Genomic DNA, 14040 nt, shown 5'->3' with positions numbered 1-14040 from the left:
TTTTTGTATACGCTGATGACTTGAAGCTCATTAAGTTTATAAACTCATCGTCTGACTGTTATGATTTGCAAGACAGCATTGACTCCTTTGTTAAATATTGCTCAATAAACTGTCTTGTCATTAATAAATCAAAATGTAAGATTATGTCGATAACCAGGAAAACAAACCTAATTAATTACAATTACAATATAAATGGTAATGTTTTGGAACGTTGTAATCAATTTAGGGATCTAGGTGTTATCATTGATACAAAATTATCATTTGTGCCGCACATTGAATATATTACAAATAGTGCTTTAAAATTGTTAGGTTTTATAATACGTAACAGTTCAGATTTTCGTAATATATTCTCCATAAGGTTATTGTTTAATAGCTTAGTTAGGACCAAACTTGAATATTGCAGTAGTATATGGAGTCCTGCACAACAAATGTATGTTACACTACTTGAAAACGTCTTACGCAAATATTGCAAATTTTTATTTTTTAAAATGTTCGGACAATATCCAGTTCTACATTGTAATCAAAATGTGCTTCTTAATTTAGTTAATGAAAGGTCTTTGGTGAGTAGAAGAAATGTGGCTAGTTTAGCGTTCATTCAAAAAATAGTTAACGGATCAATTAAGAGTGAATATTTACTTAATCAAATAAAAATAGTCGTCCCTAGGGCTGTAAGCAGATCGCCACTTACCTTCTTCTATAACATCCCAAACACTTTTCACCATTACAACTCGCCAATGTTAAATTCTTTCAAATTATGGAATTGTATTCAAAATAAAATTGACATTTTTCATGATGATTTGAGCAAACGTAAGGTTAAGGATCAATTACTTGACTACTATATGCAATGTTAATAGTATATTTTGTTTAGTTGTTATGAGGTTGGAAATTATGTTTATATTGTTATTATTATTATTATTATTAGTTTTAATTATTTTTTCTATTCATTTTTTTTTTTTGCCATTAGTTATCAATGTATGATTCTATCTCTATATGGACCTTGTGTCTGTTGGGAAAATAAAACCTATTATTATTATTATTATTATTATTATTATATGATTTACTAAATGCCCAAGGACGCACGACAAACAGCGCACGCATCTGTATAACTGCTTGCCTAAGCGCTTCATACCTACAACTGGTCGCAAAGATAACTCGTCGCAGTCCCAATTCATCGCAACATAATTCGTCGCAAGTACAACTGGTCGCATGCGACAGTTGATCGCAGGCGAAATTTGATAGCGTTTATAGAGAAAATAAATAATTGTTATGAATGAGAAAAATAAAATAAAGTTAAATTTCTTTTCTCAATTCTCAAAAATTTCAATATTTCTAAAAAAGTGTCAAAATAAATACATACGAGTTCCATAAAAACAGTAGCTATTAGGCTCATTTCCGACTAAACCAAAGTGCAAAAAAGTGAAAATATTGTAAAATAATGTTTTTAATGGTGACACATATTTCGTCGGTATGCTACTGTAATGTTCATTTGGATTTATTCGTCTTATTAATTAGACACTTAAGTAAGTGATTCATGCTTTTCTTCTCAGAAGTAGTTTTCTCGTGACTAACCCTGTATATGTATTTTTTACACCCACATATGATACAACTGAATTTTTCTTCAGTACAATACTAGTCACATAATAATAACTAAAAAGTAAGTTTTTAGTTGCATAAGTACCTACATTTCTTAGATTTCCCGGTAACACAAAATTATTCTTGACGCTCTAACAAAATTTTTTGCAATATATATTTACAATACACGTAAACCTTTCTCAAACCCTGTAAAAGATCCGCTGGAATTTACAAGGGATTAAAATAAGTATTATATCCGTCCAGTGGAATTTACATTCGCTGCACATGAATACTCTAGATGTACCATTAGTTCATAAATTTTATGTTTGGTGATATGTATAAAGACAAGAATAGACAATAGAGGCAATTCTGTATCAAAATGTGTTAAAATTTAAAGGTTGTTAAAAATATGATTTTTTAAATAATTGTATAATAAATCTAGTTAAGAACAATAAACACTTTTTTTTATGTTGAGTACTTATTATAATGAAGCTAGTTCCTATAATATAATAGGTAAAATAAGCAACGACATAAATAGTAACAATCTCTTAAAAAAAATAACCAAAATGACAATTTATGAATACAAAATCTTATGTAACAAGATGTTTACGCTCGTATTTTTTAATTTTTAAAGTGGATCTACAAACTTCGTCACTTATCTATATTCAAATTGTTTTTAATTCGATATTTACACCTTACCTGATTGCTAAATTTATTGCAACTTAAAATTCAGAATACAAAATATTTAGTTTTAATAAAAGAAAATACTTCCCGATGACTTTTACCTTGCGACCAATTGAGGCTGCGATCAATTTACGTGCGATCAATTGTCGCTGCGATCAGTTGTCGCAGTTGTGATAATTTATTGTACAGTGACAACTTATGACAAAAACAGCTCATCCTCTGGCACTCTGGAAAACACTTGATTAACAATTTCCTTTTCGATTTTCGCTATAGCTTCGTTAATAGCTGGAGCCACATCTGCGTACACTTGCTCAGAATTTTCGTTGATCGTCTTCAGAACTTCGTTACTAAACTGTTCATTCCCGTCAATCAGATTCTCAAAACCAAACACAATCCTTTTTGGCTTTAGTTTTAGCACAAAATCAGTCATACGAATGTGTTTTTGATTCCTTTTTGTGTACTTTTCACACCTTGTGTTGTACACAGCTTCGCATTCATCTAAAAATTATACGCTTTTTCAGAGTTAACTGCGATCACAAAATTTGTTGAATCTTACACAAAGTGTTGTTACTTTTCCCGTGGCCATTTATAGGGAAAAGTAACAATTGTCCACTCATTTTATAATCGGCTTCCATTCGGACAAGATTTCCGTAGCTTTTGAACCTCCAGTAGCAGTTTTCGTCACTGAAATTGGCCCTAAAATAGTGAGCAGAGTTACCACATTTGAAAAAATTGTATTATTCAATACGCACTCCGAGTCGTATATAGTGAAAGCTGTGATTCCAAACAGCTTCAAATTTTCGTATACCTGTTGTATAGCAACTGGTCCATCACCAGAATTTCCAAATTCCAATTTTTGTATAACAAGAGGTTCCAGAGGAACAATTCCCAGTTCCTTGTTACCTTGTTTAAACCTGTGCATTGAGTCAACGACTTTTTCGGCTAAACATTCTCCCAATTTTGGGTCAAATTTTCGACATTTTTGAATTTCTGGTGCTGTAAACTGAAAATATTTTGGAAATGAGGCAAAATGGTTTCGGTACTTACGTAAACTTTTGCTAGAGACACAAACTACAAGTGATACAAGTACGATTAGCATTTCTGCAAAAGTGTGTGAAGAGTTGAGATAAAATGCGGGTTTTGAGAAAGAGTAAGTTATTTTAAATGTATATTTAATTATCGACCTTGTTTTTCTTGTTGTTTTTATGTTATAGACGCAATGTAGCACCAGTGCTAGAAAATGTTTATTAAACATGTGTGTCAAGTTCATGTGGCTTATAAATCATGGGAAAAAAGCTTGGTCACGAACGACGAAGAAGCGAATTTTAATGTAAAATTTTGCCAGCCCTCACTAAAGCTCGGGCACAATCTACATCTCCTGTGACGGAACTAATTATTTTGTACTGTACTTTTTGACAATTACTCTCGTGTAATACTGCTAGTAGCCAAGTACGAGTATTTGCATCTTCGTTCTTTTAGTTCAAGGCGCAATCCTGTGTTAATTAAGTGCATTATTAATGCAGTGTTTGCGGTTCTTGTTTCAAGGCAAAAAGTGCATTATGTAATTATTTTATGGTCTTCTTCTAACAAATAGTTTCTCTGTTCTGTTTCTCCTTAACTTTTAACCGCTCATAATCACCCTATATATTATATATATATACACCCTGATTTAGAAAAAAAATGGATTTATTGCACTATGGTAAGATTATTTTAAATTAAATATAAATTGTTATACACGCCAGTGAATGGCACAGAACGACTACGGTTAAGAGCCAAAAAAGCGGCGTACTGATAAGCAACGTGAGAAAACACGAAAAGGGCTAGTCATGTATCAGTTGGTTTGCGTCGTATGTTCGGTTAACTTCTTGATCGGAACATTTTCAAGTGAACAAACTCACTAGAAATATAGGCGTAGACTTGCGCTTTGTCAATGTATTCACACTTTTGGACTAATATAAACAAATTTACAGAGTGGTCGAGGGTTACTTCCAAAGAACTTCCTTCGCCCTTGAAGTACAGTCCAACGAATTCCGCTTTTTTGAAAAATTATAAAAAAAATTGTTTTCTGATAACCTTTATATAGTAAAACCCGTGGTGTAAATGACAAATTCCAAGGAGGTGCCGTCCGCAGACATACGAACAATATAAAATATATTCAAAGCAAATAACCAACGGAAAAGAGTGTATTATTATCAGTGTACATGCTTAACTTCGCTTGTTTATGTTTAAACATCGAAAGAAGTTTGTCTTCTCAACACAGAGAACTAAAATTATTAATTAAACCAGAATCGAACAAAATGCAGTTTTAAACTTCGTACTTTTATTTTAAACAAGTTAATTAAATACTTTTTTAAAAACAACGTTTTCTGAAGTAAACAAATTTTTGTATTTCTTATTTTCTTGACAATCAGAAAACATTCGTACTCTGCAGATAAATAAATATTAAATACAAGATCAAATAAAAATAAAATTTATATGTTTAAAACTAACTATAACTAACAACACATTGGTAAACATGCTTGCTGAGCGTTATAGCTGTTACAGGGCAGTTGGGTCACCTTGAAACAATTCAGTTGTTTAAAGATAACATGATATAATTCGATTCAGTTCTCAAAATTAGTGAAAATCGTACGTGATTCCAAACAGCTTCAAATTTTCGTACATATGTTGCCTCCAACACTAGAATTTTCAAATTCCAATTTTTGTATATGTATAAAGAGGTTCCAAAGGAACAATTCCCAGCTCATCGTGACCTTGTTTAAACTGAGTCAAAGTGTGTTTTTGCCAAACATTCCCCGAGTTTTGGGTCAGATTTTCGCCTCTTTTGAATTTCTGCTGTTGTGAATTTAAATTATTTTGGAAATGAGATATACATAGTTATTTCGATACTTACGTAGAATTTTACCAGAAACACAAACAAGGACAAGTGATAAAAGCACGATTAGTATTTTTACGAAACTGTGTGAAGAGTTTAGATAAAATGCTAAAAGGTTTTGAGAAAGGGTTTATGTTTATGAATGTTTATTTAATCGTCGACCTTGTATTTCGCATTTATATGGTAATTATTAATTAATTACATTGCTACGGTAGTTTTCCAAACTTTTATTTCAACCCGAAAAGTGCTGGATGGAATATTTTTACATTATTTATTTAAAGGTGAGAATATTTAAATATATACTTTATAAAAATCTTTGTTATCATTATATATTTATCAATGGCACACTTAAGTTGCTTTACAACATATAAACTAAGAATCTTGAAGTGACTCACATTATTGGTGAGTTGGTTAGAATAAAAATCCGGGACGGCAGACAGACGGACAGACGGACAAACAGACAGACGGAAACGAAAGACCTATTTCAATGTGAAAAATTGTGTCGTTTTGTGAAAAATAATCAAACTCATAAAATATATACAATAAGTTATCTAAAATGCCATAATGTGATAATTTATTGTACAATGTAAACTGAAAATAAAAACCTAGGGCAAAAACAACTCATCCTCTGGCACTCTGGAAAACACTTGATTAACAATTTCCTTTTCGATCCTCGCTATAGCTTCGTCAAAAACTGGCCCCACATCTGCGTACACTTGCTCGGAATTTTCGTTAACCGTCTTTAGAACTTCGTTGCTCAACTGTTCATTCCCGTCGATCAGATTCTCATAATCAAAAACAATCCTTTTCGGCTTTATTTTCAGAATAAAATCAGTCACACGAATGTGTTTTTGATTCTTTTTTGCGTATTTTTCACACTTTGTGTCGTACACAGCTTCGCATTCATCTGAAAATTATATCTGTTCAGAGTTAACTGCGAATACAACATTTTGTGGAATCTTACACAAAGTAGTGTTACATTTCCCGTGCCCATTTATGGGGAAAAGTAACAGTTGCCCACTCATTTTATAATCAGCTTCCATTCGGACAACCTCTGCGTGGCTTTTGAACCGCCAGTAGCAGTTTGCATCACTGAAATTCGCCCTAAAACAGTGATTAGAATTATCAACTTTAGAAAAATGTTACTAAACGGTACACACTCGGAGTCGTATGAAGTAAAAGTTGATATTCCAAACAGCTTCAAGTTTTCGTACTCATGTTTTATAGCAACTGATCCACCACCAGAATTTCCAAACTCCAATTTTGGTACAACAAGAGGTTCCAGAGGAACAATTCCCAGTTCCTTGTTACCTTGTTTAAACTTGTGCAGTGCGTCACCGACTTTTTCAGCTAAACATTCGCCCAGTTTTGGGTCAAATTTTCGGCATTTTTGGATTTCTGGTGCTGTGAATTTAAAATATTTTGAAATTAGAAAAAATCGTTTCGGTACTTACGTAAACTTTTGCTAGAGACACAAACTAGAACAAGTGATAAAAGCACGATTAACATTTTTACAAAACTGTGTGAAGAGTTGAGATAAAATGCAGGTTTTGAGAAAGATTAAGCTGCTTAAATACATATTTAATTGTCGACCTTCTTTTTCTTTTTGTTTTATTTTATGGTAATTTAAAACCGGTGCCAGAAAATGTTTATTATACATGTGTGTTGTGTAGCTCGCTAAAGCTCGGCCACAATCTACATCCCTTGTAATGTAAATTATTATTTTATATGCACTTTTTGACAATAACTCTAGTGTAATAATGATAATGACCAAGTATTTGCATTTTCGTTCACAATTCAATAATATGGTAATTAATTGCATTATTAATGCAGTATTTGTGGTTCCTGTTGCAAGGCACAAATATAATATAAATTTTCCACATAAAAAAGTTACTACTATTAACTATATTTTTAATGATCAAATCAAGAACGCTACACCTTAATGTTTTATTTTTAGTACTACACTGCACGTGTTCGCACTGCCATACGTGCATTCGTATTTTTAGAGTAATTATTAATCCGTTTCCTATCATGCGAGGACAAGTGCACTCCAGACTAAATATAAACAAGTTTTCGTAATATAATGCGTTTGAATTCATAAAACAAGGTCTAGAAGAATCTTTAAAAAATAATTTTTGTTAATACTCTGGTTCCGTATGAGGAGATAAATACTGAGAATAAAACTAAATGATTCTAGCGATCATAAAAAGGATAGATCAAATTGGTAAACGTGCTAACGGCGCCTTGCGAACCTAAATTAAATTATTTCATTGCCACCGAAGGACGAATAGATTTATTATAATTCCTAGTTAGGGTAACCCCGAATAGACCGAAAGACATTTAGATCAGATCAAAATTTAGACGTATGTTATCCATTCACGGTCTTTATATAGTGTATGCCTTATTTCTTCAAAAACGTCTACACTTTTTTATTTTTTTTTTCTGTGGAGTGAAATTGGGAATTAATTAGAACCTAGGCTGTAAAAAAAAGTAAAAAAAAGTTCTAACGTAACTTGTTTTGTTGCACTACATATTTGCTATAAGATTAATTTTTTATTTATGAAGAAAAACAATGAGAGACCGGGTGGGTGGGCGGGGCTAATTTTGACTTTTTCCTAGTCTTCTATGGGCAAGCAATTAAAAAAATCACAAACAAATGTGGGATATGTGAAAATTTTACTTTTTTTGGACCACATCCAAAAATTATCTAATTTTTTTTTTATTTCGACCTCGAGAAGATAGTTTAGGCCCTATTTCTTCAAAAACTTCCACACTTTGTTCAAAAACTCCGAATAAATTAGGAGTAATTATTAAGATTATTGAAAAAAATTGACCACAAAACCAAATATTCCTAAAGTTTTACTCCAGAACCAGTAACACGTAATTTTTTCGATTCAGTACATCGAAAACTATATCCCAACCAGGTATATAAGGTGTTTTTCAAGCGAAACACCACTATTTGTTTAGAGAGTATGTCAATTGTCAATAAAAGATCTGCCAAAATCAGTAGAATCTTAGCAAGCACTAACCCCACCCACCCGCCCTCTTCTCATTCTAACGATAAGTTTTATGCCGGTTCAGTATAAGTTTCACCTTTCATTTGGAGCAGATACAATTAATCACTAAAATATAGGCGGGTGGGTGGGCGGGGTTAATTATTATTTCTTTTGTAGAGTGGAATTGGGAATTAATTAGAACCTAGGCTGTAAAAAAAAGTAAAAAAGAAAAGTTCTAACGTAACTTGTTTTGTTGTACTTCATATTTCCTATAAGATTAATTTTTTATTTCAGAAGTAAAACAATGAGAGACCGGGTGGGTGGGCGGGGCTAATTTTGACTTTTTCCTAGTCTTCTATGGGCTAGCAATAAAAAAATCACAAAAAAATCTGGGATATATGAAAATTTTACTTTTTTTGGACCACATCCAAAAATTACCTAAATTTGTTTTTATTTCGACCTCGAGAAGTTAGTTTAGACTTCATTTCTTCAAAAACTTCTACACTTTGTTCAAAAACTCCGAATAAATTAGGAGTAATTATTAAGATTATTGAAAAATTTTACTACAAAACCAAATATTTCTAAAGTTTCACTGCAGAACCAGTAACACATAAATTTTTCGAATCGGTACATCGAGAACTATAGCCCAACCCCGTGTATAAGGTGATTTTCAAGTGGAACACCACTATTTTTTTAGAGAGAATGTCATTTGTCAATAAAAAATCTGCCAAAATCAGTAGAATCTTAGCAAGTACTAACCCCACCCACCCGCCCTCTTCTCATTATAACGATAAGTTTGATGCCGGTTCAGTATAAGTTTCACCTTTCATTTAGAGCAGATACAATTAATCACTAAAATATAGGCGGGTGGGTGGGCGGGGTTAATTATTATTTCTTTTGTAGAGTGGAATTGGGAATTAATTAGAACCTAGGCTGTAGAAAAAAAGTAAAAAAGAAAAGTTCTAACGTAACTTGTTTTGTTGTACTACAATTTCCTATAAGATTAATTTTTTATTTCAGAAGTAAAACAATGAGAGACTGGGTGGGTGAGTGGGGCTAATTTTGACTTTTTCCTAGTCTTCTATGGGCAAGCAATAAAAAAACTCACAAAAAAATCTAGGATATATGAAAATTTTACTTTTTTTGAACCACATCCAAAAATTACTTATTTTTTTTTTATTTCGTCCTCGAAAAGTTAGTTTAGACCTCATTTCTTCAAAAACTTCTACACTTTGTTCAAAAACTCCGAATAAATTAGGAGTAATTATTAAGATTATTGAAAAAAATCGACTACAAAACCAAACATTTTTAAAATTTTACTCAAGAACAGGTAACACATAATTTTTTCTAATCAGTACATCGAGAACTATATCCCAACCCCGTATATAAGGTGTTTTTCAAGTGGAACACCACTATTTTTTTAGAGAGTATGTCATTTTTCAATAAAAGATCTGCCAAAATCAGTAGAATCTTAGCAAGTACTAACCCCACCCACCCGCCCTCTTCTCATTCTAACGATAAATTTTATGCCGGTTCAGTATAAGTTTCACCTTTCATTTAGAGCAGATATAATTAATCACTAAAATATAGGCGGGTGGGTGGGCGGGTTTAATTATTTTTTCTTCTGTAGAGTGGAATTGGGAATTAATTAGAACCTATGCTGTAAAAAAAAGTAAAACAAAGTTCTAACGTAACTTGTTTTGTTGTACTACATATTTGCTATAAGATTAATGTTTTATTTCAGAAGAAAAACAATGAGAGACCGGGTGGCTGGGCGGGGCTAATTTTTACTTTTTCCTAGTCTTCTATGGGCAAGCAATAAAAAAAATCAGAAAAAAATCTGTCCGTCTATAGTATGTCGTCTACGTCGATTTTTATTAACGAGATAAAACTACCTAACTGATTATTGTCAAATTTTATATGTATTTTATTACATTTAATTTAACGATTTTGAGAAAATTAATTGTTCAGAACTGTAGTTTTTTATTAAAAACCCAAATATTTACCTACGTTTATATTTCTACGCTCTCAGATGTGTATCATGCGTAAATCCGAACTGGTCTCTCGTAAACACAATTTTCACCCAACCTTCACCCGACTTCTGCCGGCAAGGACTTCGAGTTCAAATCCTCGCTTACCTGTAGATAGTGTATTATTTTTAGTTGTTCCACAACCACCAGTCGTTAACAACAATCTCTAGACATTCAGAATCCAACCGCTGACACAAAATGTTTTTTAAACTCGTTTTCTGTGTACTCTTACACGTTTCTTTATCAAAAATGTTACGTAAGCTGTATTAATTCAAAAATAAATAAATAAACAAATTTTTGGTTTTCCAGCTCCTTATATAGAAAAGTGCAGCAAATCCGACCCCAACTTGAACCAATGTCTTGATAGAAGGGCCACCGACGCTGCTGTTAAACTTCGAGATGGGAACAAAGATCTCGGGATTGTTCCTTTGGAGCCTTTCATCATTACTAAGGTAGATTTAGGCAACGTTACCTCTGGAGCGGTATCAATTCATCAGATTTACGAGAACATGAAGCTGTTCGGAATGACGAATTCCACCATGACAGACTCAGAGTGAGTGTTGATTAAGTGCGTCATTTGATACCTTGATCTAATTTGTATTCAAGTGCTAATTTCTCCGGAGATCAGTGCTACTGGAAATATACGTGTTTAACACCGGCCGTTCGCATGGAGTCTGACTATAGCATGAAGGGACGATTGCTGCTTTTTCCTATAAATGGATACGGGAAGTGCACAAATTATTTGTGTAAGTTTATAATTATTCATTTGGTTTGAGGAAAGACAATTACTAAAAATGGGTGTAGCACTGATGTTATCAGTTGAGGTCATCTTAAAGTCGTACCTGTTTTGCCTGTTTAATCACTTACTTTATCTTCTTTACTTCCAGATGACATAGAAGGTCGTTACGAGGCAACATGTGAACGCTACACAAAGAAAAACAAAACTTTCTTTCGAGTCAGTGACTTCAAATTTCAAATGAAACCCAAAAGGATCGTCTTCGATTTTGAAAATATCATCGACGGCAACGAACAGCTTAGCAAAGAAGTGGTTAAAACTCTTAATGAGAACGCTGAAAGTGTGTACGAGGATGTGGGACCGGCGTTTAACGAAGTGATGGGGACCGTCTGGAAGCAAACTCTCAATCAAGTGTTCAATAGAGTACCAGAAGACGAGTTATTTTTACCCTAGTTTTACCCAGTTTATTTGTGACTAAATTTAGTTTAGGTTTCTTATATCGGACTTCTTTATTGCCAAAGGACTTTCAATAAATTATAAGTAATGAATGGATGTTACTAAAAAAAATATTTAAGTAGGTCATGGCTAAAAATGGATCACTAGTATTATTATACATCAATCAAACATTTATTTGATGATCGTAAATCTACTTTCGTTGTTGACGAAATATGACGTACGTCTGCTATTTTACGCGACTTACTTCGATCGCATTTTTTTTAAATTTCATGGAAGCTACAAAAAGTTCAGGAAAGTTTTTGCGTCGAATGTCGCCAAGCGTTCGTCATATGGAAATTCCCACCAAAGTCCCCTCACAAACACTGTCATTACATTCATAGGGCACAAAGGACAAATTTGTTAAAGTCCTCTTACTTATGCAAATTGTCATTTGCAAAACGCGAATTCTATTACTTAATCATATAAGTACTTATCAAATAAAGAAAACACTTCAGTCCCCATTCGACACTCAAACCCATCTCAAGTAACACACATTCCCATCTCATTTGTCGCCGTTTAAATTTTTCCACAAAATGAAAACCGCCCTAGTCACCCTAATCTTCCTAGTGTTCACCACCCACTGCTGCGAGTACAACGGCTCCGTGGACGAGACCAAATGCAGCTCCATGGAGTTCGAGAAGGGTAAGCCCGTGTCCATGAAAAGATACGGCAAGAAGCTAGACCTGACCTTGATCCGTGGGACGCTCTTCGCCGACACGTTCCACCCGAGTCTCGGAACCAAGGAGATAGTGATACGATCCAGCAACATCTCGGACATCGAGCCCGGATTTTTCCACAATTTCCCCAATTTGGAGATTTTAACGATTCGGATCAACCACGGCTTTCCCAACATCACGACGAGGGTGTTTAAAGGTTGCTGCCCTAAACTCACCACGCTTCGCGTCTACGACAACAACTTTCGCTTCTTCGACAACCAGGTGTTCCTGCAGCTGAACAAGCTGGAGTTTCTGTGGATCGAGAAGCAGTATTTGGGGCCTCTGGAGGCCAACTACTTCAAGGGGTTGAAGAATTTGAAGAAGCTGAGGCTGCAGCACTGCCAGATCAAGCAGATTGACCCGAATGCGTTTGACGATTTACCGGGGTTGGTGAAGATGGAGCTGCCGACGAACCAGGTGGAGAAGATCCAGCCCGGGACGTTCAAGAAGTTGCAGAAGTTGGAGGAGTTGCATTTGTCGGGGAATAGTATCAGGAATTTTACGGGAGGGGAGTTTGATGGGTTGAATAATTTGAAGCGGTTGGAGTTGATCGGGAATAAGATTAATTCGTTGAATGTGGAGAGGATTTTGGAGAATTTGCCCAAGCTGGAGAGGATCGGGATCAAGTTGACGCTGTTCGAGTGTGATAGGGCGAAGTCTTTGGTGGAGAAGATTCAGGAGAATAACATCGAGATCAAGAATGTGGATCAGGTGTTTTCGGATAAGTGTCAAGACTAGATAGTGTTAGATGTGTGATAGTCAATAAATGTATATATGTAACTTAATCGTTAGTTTTATTTGACAAAAAGACTACGCTTACGATTTGAGAAAAATATATATTTTGTTAAAAACTTTTTTATATAAAAACTTTTTCTAAATTGTTAAACAACTGTGATATATGTATACCCGGAACGTTGTTTTTGAATCTACTAACATTTTTTGGGGTGATTATGAGCGGTTGGACGACACAATAGCAGGCTTAGTGAAAACTAGAAAATTAACATTCAATGAAAATATAGGGTTTGTATTTAGTACAACTTAAGTACCAAAAATATATATAAACTTAATAAAAAATACAATATAAACCGTAAAACATGTACAAATAAAAAAAATAACGAATTTTTTTTAGCATTAGAACATCCATAAATATATCTGCACCTAAACAAAAATAATTTTCACCTTATCTCGACCAAAGGTCGAATTTGCGAACGAACATATAAATATATATAAGATAAATCAGTTAAGAGTTTAAAGAATAGAAAAACAAGTAGTGCAAGGGACATTAAAACTGAGTTAAAAAAATTGGTCCAAGGTTACTTCGACAGAACTTCCCTAGCCCTTGAAGTACAACCCAAAGAATTCCGTTTCTTGGAAAAAATATAAAAAATGATTGTTTTCTGATATCGTTTATACAGGGTCTTTAGAATGTATGGAAACGGTTAAATAAGGTATCTTGAGAACCAGTTGTATAAATCAATTGAAATTAGGTACAGGGTACAAGAAGTTCTGCACTAATTATTCGCCACACAAACACATCAAATAAAATAATAACAGCTCTGCAAGCAGCACAACTCCACAAGTACAACTGATACATTTTTGTTGAGCAATTTTTCGAACACACTAAGTGTTACTGTTAAGTACGTGACAAATTGTAAACACATCTAGACAAACAAAGTCATAAAAATTCCTCGAGTCTTTTCGGTGAACGGATGAACCGGCGTCAATAGCACCCCCCAATCCCTGCGCCACGGGAACGCAAATTTCAATTATTATTTTATCCTTATTAAATATCGCCGGGCGCATTCTCTATTTTCAAGAAAATAGGGGCATGGCAAAAAATACAAAACTGGCCATTCGTCCGATGGACTCAATTACTATATTTCCGTACTTTACGCTCAAGAAGTAAAAATTGTTTTGATTTGAAAGAAAAATTTGG

The 14040-nt window shown here is 33.8% G+C and overlaps 4 protein-coding genes across 7 annotated transcripts; 2 read left to right on the top strand and 2 right to left on the bottom strand.

Annotated features, from left to right (window-relative positions):
- Window positions 1–2189: 2189 nt before the first annotated feature.
- Window positions 2190–10205, bottom strand: LOC135139980 (protein takeout-like). Of its 3 annotated transcripts, none has more exons than XM_064070353.1 (4): window positions 10138–10205; window positions 3009–3259; window positions 2813–2952; window positions 2190–2754 (listed from the first exon to the last, which is right to left on the bottom strand). In XM_064070353.1, exons 2-4 carry the CDS (start codon window positions 3176–3178, stop codon window positions 2453–2455), a joined length of 612 nt encoding a protein of 203 aa, XP_063926423.1. In that variant the 5' UTR covers window positions 3179–3259; window positions 10138–10205; the 3' UTR covers window positions 2190–2452. The 3 variants fall into 3 exon arrangements, with proteins under 3 accessions (XP_063926423.1, XP_063926422.1, XP_063926421.1); XM_064070352.1 differs by lacking the exon at window positions 10138–10205 and adding an exon at window positions 3304–3882 and having other exon boundaries at window positions 3009–3252; XM_064070351.1 differs by lacking the exon at window positions 10138–10205 and having other exon boundaries at window positions 3009–3882.
- LOC135139983 (protein takeout-like) lies at window positions 5432–6695 on the bottom strand. Of its 2 annotated transcripts, XM_064070357.1 has the most exons (5): window positions 6586–6695; window positions 6292–6535; window positions 6096–6235; window positions 5737–6038; window positions 5432–5682 (listed from the first exon to the last, which is right to left on the bottom strand). In XM_064070357.1, exons 1-4 carry the CDS (start codon window positions 6638–6640, stop codon window positions 5737–5739), a joined length of 741 nt encoding a protein of 246 aa, XP_063926427.1. In that variant the 5' UTR covers window positions 6641–6695; the 3' UTR covers window positions 5432–5682. The 2 variants fall into 2 exon arrangements, with proteins under 2 accessions (XP_063926427.1, XP_063926426.1); XM_064070356.1 differs by having other exon boundaries at window positions 5614–6038.
- Window positions 10206–10273: 68 nt separating the features above from the next.
- LOC135139982 (protein takeout-like) lies at window positions 10274–11441 on the top strand. The gene is made up of 4 exons (XM_064070355.1): window positions 10274–10413; window positions 10467–10710; window positions 10764–10903; window positions 11045–11441. Exons 1-4 carry the CDS (start codon window positions 10356–10358, stop codon window positions 11344–11346), a joined length of 744 nt encoding a protein of 247 aa, XP_063926425.1. The 5' UTR covers window positions 10274–10355; the 3' UTR covers window positions 11347–11441.
- A 480-nt stretch (window positions 11442–11921) lies between these two features.
- LOC135140117 (leucine-rich repeat transmembrane neuronal protein 2-like) lies at window positions 11922–12842 on the top strand. Its single transcript, XM_064070531.1, has one exon. The coding sequence runs from the start codon at window positions 11922–11924 to the stop codon at window positions 12840–12842; it is 921 nt and encodes a 306-aa protein (XP_063926601.1).
- Window positions 12843–14040: the final 1198 nt, after the last annotated feature.

This window comes from Zophobas morio, unplaced genomic scaffold, assembly GCF_036711695.1.
Source record: "Zophobas morio isolate AGI-343-1 ecotype UQ-CSIRO unplaced genomic scaffold, CSIRO_AGI_Zmor_V1 ptg000038l, whole genome shotgun sequence".
NCBI lineage: Eukaryota > Metazoa > Arthropoda > Insecta > Coleoptera > Tenebrionidae > Zophobas > Zophobas morio.
Note: the sequence above shows the minus strand (reverse complement) of the source record. Positions and strands in the feature narration are given on the sequence as shown.

Bases quoted from the DNA above. Each gene is read 5' to 3' on its own strand.
- LOC135139980 (XM_064070351.1), bottom strand. From the start codon at position 3,526: ATGAACTTGACACACATGTTTAATAAACATTTTCTAGCACTGGTGCTA. The intron at 2,953-3,008 runs GTGCGTATTGAA...TCACTATTTTAG, and splicing joins TTCACTATATACGACTCGGA to GGCCAATTTCAGTGACGAAA. The intron at 2,755-2,812 runs GTAAGATTCAAC...TATAATTTTTAG, and splicing joins GAAAAGTAACAACACTTTGT to ATGAATGCGAAGCTGTGTAC.
- LOC135139983 (XM_064070357.1), bottom strand. From the start codon at position 6,640: ATGTTAATCGTGCTTTTATCACTTGTTCTAGTTTGTGTCTCTAGCAAA. The intron at 6,236-6,291 runs GTGTGTACCGTT...TCACTGTTTTAG, and splicing joins TTTACTTCATACGACTCCGA to GGCGAATTTCAGTGATGCAA. The intron at 6,039-6,095 runs GTAAGATTCCAC...TATAATTTTCAG, and splicing joins GAAATGTAACACTACTTTGT to ATGAATGCGAAGCTGTGTAC.
- LOC135139982 (XM_064070355.1), top strand. From the start codon at position 10,356: ATGTTTTTTAAACTCGTTTTCTGTGTACTCTTACACGTTTCTTTATCA. The intron at 10,414-10,466 runs GTAAGCTGTATT...TTGGTTTTCCAG, and splicing joins TTCTTTATCAAAAATGTTAC to CTCCTTATATAGAAAAGTGC. The intron at 10,904-11,044 runs GTAAGTTTATAA...CTTTACTTCCAG, and splicing joins GAAGTGCACAAATTATTTGT to ATGACATAGAAGGTCGTTAC.
- LOC135140117 (XM_064070531.1), top strand. From the start codon at position 11,922: ATGAAAACCGCCCTAGTCACCCTAATCTTCCTAGTGTTCACCACCCAC.